The sequence below is a fragment of the Gossypium hirsutum genome, chromosome A01 (genome assembly GCF_007990345.1).
Source record: "Gossypium hirsutum isolate 1008001.06 chromosome A01, Gossypium_hirsutum_v2.1, whole genome shotgun sequence".
Lineage (NCBI taxonomy): Eukaryota > Viridiplantae > Streptophyta > Magnoliopsida > Malvales > Malvaceae > Gossypium > Gossypium hirsutum.
In genome coordinates this window covers 23,298,244-23,309,578 of record NC_053424.1, presented here as the reverse complement: position 1 = coordinate 23,309,578, position 11,335 = coordinate 23,298,244, and the positions used below count along the sequence as shown (strand labels likewise).

General features: G+C 30.4%; 1 protein-coding gene across 1 annotated transcript; it reads left to right on the top strand.

Annotated features, from left to right (window-relative positions):
• The first annotated feature begins 234 nt into the window (after positions 1-234).
• LOC121211181 (uncharacterized) lies at positions 235-8,950 on the top strand. The gene is made up of 3 exons (XM_041083665.1): positions 235-544; positions 8,175-8,374; positions 8,447-8,950. The coding sequence occupies exons 1-3, from the start codon at positions 235-237 to the stop codon at positions 8,939-8,941; spliced, it is 1,005 nt and encodes a 334-aa protein (XP_040939599.1). The 3' UTR covers positions 8,942-8,950.
• Positions 8,951-11,335: the final 2,385 nt, after the last annotated feature.

Genomic DNA, 11,335 nt, shown 5'->3' with positions numbered 1-11,335 from the left:
GCTCTCTAGAAACTTAAAGGTTCTAGGAAGATCTCTAAAAGAATAGGCCAGATCTAATGAATGGAAAAAGTTAAAATAAAAGAGGAGTTGACTTAAAGACTCCAACAGCTTAATGAAGAAGAACCAGATGATAACCACTTGGCAGTGGTAACAAAAGTTAAGCTAGCACTGAACATGGAAGCTGAGAAAGAAAAAAATTATTGGGAGTAACGAGCACGAGCAAATTTTCTTAGGATGGGTGATCGTAATAAATCTTTCTTCCATAAGTTTACTAATCAATGTAAGAAGAGGAACTTTGCAAAAGGCCTTGAAAACGAGAATAGTGAGTGGGTCGAAGGAGAGGAGAAGTTAATTGGGATAACAAGAAGATACTTTGTGGATCTGTTCACATCTAAGACAATCTATAATTGTGAAAACCTGCTAGCAGAAATACATCCAAGTATCCCTAGTAGTTTGAATGAGGAATTGTTGGCCTTTTTTAAAGAAGAAGAGTTGGTGGAAGCTTTAAAATCTATGGTACCACTAAAAGCACCAGGAAAGGATGGTTTTCTCACATTCTTTTATAAAAAACATTGGCACATTGTGAAGGTAGATGTAAAGAGGTTTTGTTTAGAAATATTAAATAATCAAAAAAAGATTGGAGAGGTGAACAAGACATATTATTCTAATTCCTAAAGTCTTTGTGGCTAAAAATATGGGTCAGTTTCGACCAATTAGCCTTTGTAATGTCCTCTTAAGGTAATCTTAAAAGCAATTGCCAACAGATTTAGGAATGCCCTAAATTATTGTATTGAAGAAACTCAAGGTGATTTTATGCTATGGAGATAACTTATTGACAACATTATAGTGGCATACAAATTATTACATTCTTTTAAGAAAAAAAAATATGCAAGAAGTGGTCATTTCTCTAAAATTAAATATGAGCAAGTCCTATGATAGAGTTGAATGAAAACTTGTGGAAAAAATGACAAGATGATTTGGATTTTGTGAAGCATCGATAACTTTGATCATGAGATGTGTTAACAATGTATCTTATTCGGTGGTGCTCAATAGAGGAAAAGGAATCAAGTTTAGACCTTCAAGAGGTTTAAGGTAAGAAGACCCTTTAAGCCCTTATTTATTTATCATTTGTGCAAAGGGCTTTTCAAAATTGCTCAACATAGCTAAAAGAGAAAAGAAAAATGAATGAGCAAAGGTAAGGAAATGAGGCTTATCAATAACTCACTTATTTTTTTGCAGATGATAGCTTCTTATTTGGGAGGGCAACAAAAGAAGGAATTATGGCAACAAAGGCAGTGGTAAATGAATATGAGAGAATTTCATGACAAATGGTAAATTTCAATAAATCATTGTTATATTTTAGCAACAATTTAGAAGAATCAAAGTTGTAATGAGGTAGGGAGTTGAGTGTCAGAATTGCCAATAACCTTGAGAAATACCTAGGGTTACAAACAATGGTAGGATGACGTAAGAAAAATTCTTTTGTTGAAATCAAATAACAATTCTTGACAAAAATAAAAAGCTGGAGTATTTGTAATCTATTAATAGGAGGCAAGGAGGTTTTTATTAAATCTATTTTACAGGCTATCCCAATCTACGCTATGTAATGCTTTAATTTGCCAATTTCCTTATATCGTGAATTAGAAGCATTATTATGTAGATTTTGGTGGCGCAACCTAAGAACTAATCGCGGAAATCATTATGTACCCCAAAGGCGTAAAGAGGTGTTGGTTTTAAAGATCTTTCAATTTTTATAAAAGTCTTGTTTGCTAAGCAAGGGTGGAAGCTAATAACCAAACCCACCAATCTATTGGCTCAAGTAATGAAAAACAAGTACTATCCGAGATGCGATTTCATAAGGCAGGTTTAGGTTTTTACCTTTCCTTTACCTGAAAAAGCATTTGGGGTGCTTGTAACATTCTGAAAAAGGGCATAGGTTGGCAAATTGGAGATGGAAAAACAATCAACATTTGGAATGACCCATGGCTACCCTACCCTATTGAAGAAGAATAAAAGGTCAAAACATGAATTGGAGATATACAATGGTAGCAGATCTGATTGATGAAGACTTAAAGAGCTAGAATGTTAGTACCTTAGACTCTTTGTTTAGCAAGGATCAAGTCCAACGAATAGTTTCCATATCGCTGGTAAATACATCTCAACTAGGCATTCTAGCATGGCAAGGTGATAAATTTCGAATTTATACAGCAAAAAATGGCTATAGATGGAGCATTACAGAAAAGTAGATCCTGCTGGAGAATGAACACATATCACATATAAATGCTACAAAAACTTATTATTCAAAACTTTGAATCCTTAATATCTTCAGTAAAATTAAAATAAATCTATGGAGAATCACTAAAAACTATTTTCCTACAATGTGTAATCTAAAGCTAAGCAAAGCTGAGGACCAACGCTCTCTTCCTAGTTTGTGGAGAAGATGATGAAATGATTGCCCACTTATTTCATGACTGTTTATTTACGAAGGTCGTGTTTCAAGAAGTAGGAGTGTTAACCTTGTCCACAAATGAAAACCAGGAGTGGTTACAGTGGTTAGTACAACTTTTTGACAACAACGGTAGTCAACAATGTGTTAGCATAGCAATAGCATATTGGGCTATTTGGCATAATAGAAACAAGATCTATCATTAAAGGTTGAGGGAAAGAGTGTGTGATGTGGTGGGATTCAATAAAGCATATATAGCTGATCTAGGCTATCTTGAGAGTCTATCTATTCATAGATCCAGTAGACAAATAAAAAGTTAGGAGCCCCCAAGTGAAGAATGAGTCGAAGTTAACTTCGACTCTTCTTATTAGCAGTCAAAATGTAGTGCAAGTTTAGGCATCATTGTAAGAAATAATATGGGCTTAGTTATGGGAGCATGTGTGTACCCGGTTATCAACATTCGAGATCCAACCACTGTTGAAGCAGTTGCATGCCTTCAAGCAATAACATTCAAAGAGGGAATGGGATTTGGAGACATTGTGGTAGAAGGAGACTCTCTCACTGTTATAAAAAAAAACTTAACAATCAGGAAGATGATAGGTCTGTGATATGCAATATTTTAAAAGAAATAAAACTTAAAGTTGTGAAGTTTAGGAGCTCATCTTTTCGGTTCGTTCATTACTCAGCAAACAAGGTAGCACATGAACTGGTCAATTGGGGTCGAGAGTACGAGTCACTGATTTATTAGGTAGAGGAGGTTCCACCAAAGATTGATTTCACGGTAATAAAGGATATAAGAGTACAGTTTTAAAATCTGAAAGTGTTTAAAATCTAAGTCTGGGGTGAGCAGTTAATGGCGACCGGAGACTCAATGAACTCAAAACATAGAGACTGGGTTTAGTTGAAGACATTCATGCAAACGACGTGATGAGAACTAGGTTTTTATATATAGAACATCGGCAATACCGGAGCAATAGAGAAAGGAAAGAAGGGGAAGAGTTTAGGGTTTAGAGTTGTTCTTTTAAGGTCTATTTGCTTACCAGGAAAACATTTTCCGGAAAATGTTTTCCTAGTTTTCCAGTGTTTGTTTGCTTGAAAATAACTTATATTGGTAAAACGTTTTTAAAAACACAAGAAAATGAGAAGGGATTTTAGGGAAAATATCTTACTGATTTTATTTCTGTAAGACATTTTCCATCTTTCCTCCTCTTTCCGTCCTTCTTCTTCTTCATCCAGTTAGACCAGTTCCCTTCCTGAAACAAAGTTCAAGGTAACTTTTTTATGCTTCACTCTGTATTTCATTCAATTTGTCGCCTCTCTCATTTAAATCTTCTTCTTCTTCTTTTTTTAGTTGAAGAATCTGTTTGGATTTTGCATCTGTTTGTTTAATCTGTTTGGATTTTGCATCTGTCTGTTGAAGAATCTTCTTCTTCTTCCTTTTCTATGCTTTATTTAAAATCTGTTTGTTTCTGGGTTTTGCATCATTCAGTTTATGCTTTCTCTTCTATTATCTTAGATTTGTTTTTTTTTTTTATTTTCTGAAGTAATAGATATTTGGCAACTTACTTTCTCCTTGTTATAGTTGGTAATGCATTGATATGTTTGCAAAGATTCTTAAAACAGAACAGAAGATGTTGTAAAATTTCCCTTTTTTTTCATCTGGTAAAATTGAACTCTGACTTGAACTCATTTCTCATGTGATCCAACATTCGAGTTCATGCATAAGTTATTAACTCTATATAGTCAAACAAATGGTTTTCTTTCTGATTTTCTTTTTCTCAGTTCCTCTTTATAAAGTTACATTACCCTCAGTAAGTGTTAACAAAAAATATAACACTACAGTTTCCACGTTGGGCTAAAATCAATCCTTGCTAAGCCAAAAGCAATTTCCACATCAATGGGTTTATCTATAAGCTATAAAAGACAAGCCTCACCACAATTTTCTTTGAGTAGGGAATCATTTCCAAAACTAGCTACTTCTAGGGATTGGCTAATTCAGTTAGTAGAAATGCCGAAAGAATCAATGATGCATGATCACACTACCAGAACTTATCAAAATCAAGAGAATAACTGCTCGACTCACCATGAAGTTCAAAGAAATTCATATCCTAGTGAAGTTAGATATTGTAGATATAATATATACTAAATTAATGTATTTCTCATGTCCATGTGCATCAGTTTAGTAGTTAAAAGCTGGTTCAGCTAACTGCCACAAGTAGTGAGTCCAATATCCTATAGTTTCAGCATTCTTAGAAAAGAATAAGGAAACTTGAATATTCTTCTCTTGTTTCATTTTTTGCTCAGATCAGTGCTTGAATTGATTCATTAGTTTCCTTATCTAGTCTCCATATCTCTCTATTATTTTTAGTAGGCAAAAACCTGGTAGGGATGATGTGTTAGATAGAGGTATATTTTAAAGGAAAAATGAAGAGGGTAATCACCACTACCTCAAGCCTGGGATATTTAGGCTTTCAACTACAAGAGAGAAAAACTGCATTTGCTGTTCTTATAACAAAAAAGATCAGTTTTCCTTGTTCAAAAAAGGTTCCAAATGCTGTTCTTGATATAATATCCTAAAAGCATAGAATTAATATACACAAAAATCAATGTGTGATGTGTTTTTTGTTTGTTTGATGATCTACTCATCATTCTTCAAAAGTTCAGCTTGCTGCACTTCAATATTTAGCCCACTTTGCTTTGTTAATTTTTACATCATTATTACATATATTTATATTTGTATACTCCCTTAATGCAATCTTTTTTTTCTTTTTTCTAGCTTGAAAGGTAGAGCCCTCCCACTGCACATATTCTGTGGGACTAATGGTTTTTTTAAAGATTATAACCAACTCCATTTCTAGCTTCCTTCATTATTTGAGCTATATATATAGTTTTCTATAACTTATATAGGGGCATGTACCAATGTTGGTCAAGTTTCTTTTTTATGAGTTTGAGGCATGACTCATGAGTGATGTTATATATAGGAAACAATGATTGACTAAATTAAGAGAGAGAAGAAAAAACACTCAGATAATTTTACTACTGCCACTGTTAATGCATTTCTTGTATTGTTTTGAGTTTTAAGTATATGCTAGCCTACTTTTTTTTTTTCAATTTCAGCTTTCATTATGGATTAAAAAATTTTATCTGTCAATAATATATTATCATACATCATTAACGCGGTGTTTTTATCCACAATCATCCTTTTGTTAACTCTTAACCTTATCCTCTGCTTTATGTGAATTTTGATATTATGTTTCTTCTTGTGAATTCATATGATAATACAAAGGTTGACTTTTGTATCCAATTGTATCTACAACTGAGATTTTAATTGGAAGAGCCAAATTGATACAAAATATAAACATTAAAGGCTAAATTTGATATTATGCCTATCTTCAATGTTTAGCCAAAAAGATACAATTAAAAACATTAATTAGAAGAATTTCACATTAATAAAAAAATGTAATGAAATAATACCACCATTAAAATAAATTAAAATTTAATATAATAAAATATTTTTTTACAATTTAAATATTTAATTTTAAAAATTATTTTGATATAAAATTTAGAATAATTAAGTCCAAAAATTTTGAAGTAAAAAAAAATCTAATTAAATCATATGTACATTCAAAAGAGAAAGTTTAATAAAAAATATTAAATAGAAGAATAAAATATTAAATAAAATAACATTTCTACTACTGCCACTATACATCATGTCATCTACAAATAACTTAAAAAAAGAAGAGGGAAGTGGTTGCAATATTTATTTAAGAATAGAATAACGATATGAAATGATGAATAAGTATAGGTATGGTGTCCATTTTCAACATTACATATGTACATTATATTATGACCAATCATTGGTTTATTCTCAAATTGAATCATATCTAATTTTAGTTGTGTCACTAAATAGGTACAAAGAAAGTAGCTTAATTTCTCAAAAAATTATTAATACAATTATAATTAGCTTAATATGTATGTATGCACTTTAGTCATGGTAACTTTAGTCATATATGTGATCTTATGAAAAATCTTGCATCTTTTTTGTAGTGATCAAATATTTGTGTGGCATTATTTTGTGTAGATGGATCGTAATCAAGATCAAAATACAATTGTCGGAGTTGTGGCTTCAGTTTTAGCTTTTAGGGCTCTTTGAATTAAAAAATTAAAAACTAGGAAGGAAACTGCTTCTCACCCTCGTGTGAATCGGGATTATGAAAGAGAAAATTATATTAATAGTATTTTATATAGTGGTGACCAGCATTGTATTGATGTGATAAGGATGATATCGATTGCCTTTTTTAATTTGTATGATATTCTTAGTAGGAATAATTTGTTACAATCAACTATATTTGTGAATATTAGGGAGCAAGTAGTTATATTTTTACATATAATTGCTCATAATGTAAGGTTTCGAGTGATTGGATCTAGATATTATAGATCAACTGAGACAATTCGCCGTTACTTTAGGGTTGTATTGAGAGCTATTTTGAAATTGTATAAACTAGTTATTAGATTACCTGATGAATCAACTCCTAGTGAAATTAAAAACAATCCAAGGTTTATCCTTATTTTAAAGATTGTATTGGAGCATTAGATGGAACTCATGTTCGTGCATCCGTTCCACTTAGCATTTAAAGAAGATTTCGTAGTCGTAAAGGGGGACGACAAAATGTATTGGCTGCCATTACATTTGATTTGAAATTTTCCTATGTTCTACCTGGTTGGGAAGGTAGTGCACATGATTCTCGTATTTTAAGTGATGTACTTTCACGCCCAAGAGGATTAAGAATTCCGGAAGGTAATAATTATCATTAAATACCAAATAGTTCTAATAAGCTCATAATTTATTAGTATTAATTATGTTTTGTAAAATTGTAGGTAAATATTATCTTGATGATGTTGGATATGGCATCCGAAATGGATATATTACCCCATATCGTGGTGTTCGATATCATTTAAAAGAGTTTAGTGCTCAGGGGCCTGAAAATGCAAAGGAACTCTTTAATCTTCATCATTCATCATTACGAATCACTATTGAACGTGTTTTTGGGATTTTGAAGAAACGATTTCATGTATTAGATGCTGAATCATTTTGGAATTTTCAAACTCAAGTAGATATAGTTTTGGCTTGTTGTATCATTCATAATCATATAATGGGAGTTGATCCTAGTGATTTACTTAATCAATGATTATACAAGGAGCCTGAGTCTGATTTGATAATACCAACTCTTACGAAGCGAGAAGAAAGAGAAGAAGTAAGAGAGTCTGCTAAAAGAGACGGAATTGCACAAACTATGTGGACTGATTATATGGCTAGAAATATTAGCTAAGTTTAGGGCTTAGGGTTATTGTTTCTATGTTATGTATGTTTTAGTATTAAAATTGTTTTTTTTTGTTAATGTTGGTTGGATAATGATATTGAAATTTTAGTTTTTGGATTTTGAAATTATTATGTCTTGAATTTGTTAGATATTGATTATGTTTTAAGCTTGTTAGATATTGAATTTATTATGTTTTAAGCTTGTTGGATATTGACTTTATTATGTTTTAAGCTTGTTGGATATTGAAATGATTGACAATGACAATTATTAATGTAGAATGGGTAAGGGCAACAAAGAAGGGACCTCCAAGCAATTCAAGTGGACAAAACCTATGGAACATATTTTTCTTAAAATGCTAGCAGAGAAGGCCTAGAGAGGAAATAAGCCTCCTAATACTTTCAAAGCAGTTTCTATTAATCGAGTTGCCGAAGCCATTTCTGAAGGATTTCAAGTCCAATGCGATGTGAAGCATGTGGAAAATCATTTGAGGACTGTAAAAGACCAGTGGCAAATTATATGCACAATTCGAGGTGAAAGTGGTTTTGGATGGGATGATAACTTGAAAATGATCACATGTGATAGAGCGATATATGATGCAACAGTGATGGTAATATATATATGTTAAGTATATTTCAATTGTTTTTTACTTGTTATTCTAATTGTGTATAATATCCAACAGGCACACAAGAAGTATGAACCATTTTTGAATAAAAGCATTGATCATTATGATAAAATGGCTTTGGTTGTTGGAAAAGATATAGCAACAGGGAGTTTTGCCAGAACATTTGTTGACATAAATTTGGATGATGGTAACCAAGATTCAGTGCCTATAAACTGCGACAATGAAGAGACTAAAGAAGTAAGAACAAAAGTATCTTCATCTAGCACATCCAAACGTAAAAGAAAAAATGTTCAAAAAAGTGTCGTTGATGAACAAATTCATTTTGTGGGTGAACAACTTGGCCAAATTGCTAATGCTTTGGAACAATTTACTGCGAATAAGACACCACATCTTTACGAAGAAGTGATGTCGATGAAGGAAGAAGGATTTGATGATGACTTCCTGTGTTCTGTGTTTGATTATCTAATGAGTCATGAATCCGAGGCCAAAGCTTTTTTAGTTAAAAGTAATAAGCATAGAAAAAATTGGCTTCAAAAATTTTCTCAAGGTTGAAGATATTGATACTTTTAATGTGGTGTAATATTAGTTATGCACTTAGACAATGTTGTTGTTATTATGTGGTGTACTACTAATTATGCATTTGGATAATATTATTAATTTCTAGTATTAATTGTGGTTTAGAGGCTAATTTATAATTATTCAATCCTTGTTTTTTATTTTTTATAACATAATTACAAATAATTTATTTGACTTTGGTTGTTTTCAATTTATGACGGTTAATATTCTAGCTTAATAATTTAGTATTATTATATATTTAATTTGATTTATTTATTTAGAAATAAATCATTGCAATATATATAAAAAATTTAAAATATAAATTTATTAATATATGTGAAAACAGCTTTTCTTGAAAATATTTTCAGGAAATCTGCCAAACAACAGAAAATATTTTAAACAGATTTATCCAAACACCAAAAAAGTAAATCATTTTCCAGAAATCATTTTCCAGAAAACATTACTGTCAAACAAACGGAGCCTTGGTTTAGGAAATGTGTGGTTTTCGTTATCATCTTTATTAAGCCTTGTGATATTTTGGCAGTTGCGTTGTTTCAAGGCATCACCCACAAGAATTCCTTAGGTTAGGATAGCTGGCTAAGCTGATTTTAAGCTTTTGTAATTTATTTTCTTTTCCCTTATTTAATGCATCAGCTGATTTAATTTTCAAAAAAAAGTTTTCCTTTTATATTTTAGAGAAATGATTAAATTTTAATTTTAGTCCATCTATTATGTTTAAATTTGTGATCTAATCTTTAATTATGTCCAAATAATTAATATTTTTAACTTTTCAATTAAAATACTACATGATTATATATAATTTGAATGTCATAAAAGTCCTAGAGACTGACATGTGACTCCCCATTTCTTTTAGGCTTACGTCGCATTTTTCCCATTATAAGACAATGGTCAAATTTTAATTTTGGCCCCTAGATCATGTTGAAGTTTGAGATTTAATCTATATACTTTTCATTTTGACATAATTTGACCTCTCTATTTTTATAAAATCATTAATTAATGTAAATAGTTACTATTGTTAACTATTTCAATTAAAATAATGACTTCAATTTTTCTTAAGAATACTTTTCCAACATGAAATAATTATTCTATTATAACAAGTTTGAATGAGTGTTTTTTTTAAAAAAAAAAATCTTCACCAATATTCTCAAAGTTATTTTTATTGTTGGCTATCAAGTTTTTCTTTTTAATTTGAAAATGTGACACTAGAAAATTTAATAAAAGAATTTTAACAATGGTGATAATTAGACTTGAATTTTTTAATACGAAAACTAGAGGCATTAATTTTTTAATATAAATGTAGGGAAACTAAATTCTAAATACACGAAATGTACAAAGACCTAGAGCATATTTTAACATTCCTTTATAATTTGACACAAACAATAATCGTACTCATACGTGTTATATAAAAGAAAGCTTCAAAGGACCTTCATACTTCACAAAGTGTTCAATATTTCTTTTTTCTTTTCCTTTTTCTTTTTCCTTTTTTTACACTTTATAGAATATTGGTCAAATATCATTTTTGGTCCTTCTACTTGACACATGTTCACATCTTTCTCTTTTCTTTTTCCTTTTTTGCGTTTTATAGAAAAATGGTCAAATATAAATTTTGGTCCCTCAACTAGGCCTAAAACTAAGATTTAATCTTTATACTTAAAGTTCTACAATAATTTGGTCCCAAATTTTTATAATATTTAGTCCAGATACTTAATATTGTTGATTACTTTGATAAAATTTTAGACATTAATTTTTAAAAAAAAATACGATTCTAACAAAAAAAATTTATTTTAGCGTAATGAGTTGAAATAAGTTTTATTAAAAAACCTACATTAGCTACCAAAATTATTTACAGTCCTTATTGTTTAGATTAACTAATTACATGGATTTTTTCCCTTTTTAATCATTATAAGATAGTGGTAAAATTGCAATTTTGATTTCTCTACTATGCTCACTTTTGATATTTAATCTTTATATTTTAACTTTATTTTGGTCCTTTACTTTTATAATGGCATTAGTTCATTCAAATAATTTACATACTTATATGTGATACTGATATCAAGCTAATTTCGTATGTTTAATATACCTATTTTTGGAAAATTTTTGAATAGAATGCTACTAAACTTGTGATTTCAATTAAATTTTATCAGCGACGCAATTGGAGTGTCGAAGTTCAAAAATAAGCAAAATTGGACTAAATTGGAACAAAAAATAAGACAAGGGCCTGAGTTAAAATTTGCAAGATTATTTTTGGGCTGATAAAAAAATCTGATTTTTGACTTGGTAAATCCTATATTTAGAAAAAAAATTGATTTTGTGTTAGTTGTTAAACATGATTTTAGGAGAAATTATGCTAAATTAGCTCTTTGAAAGACC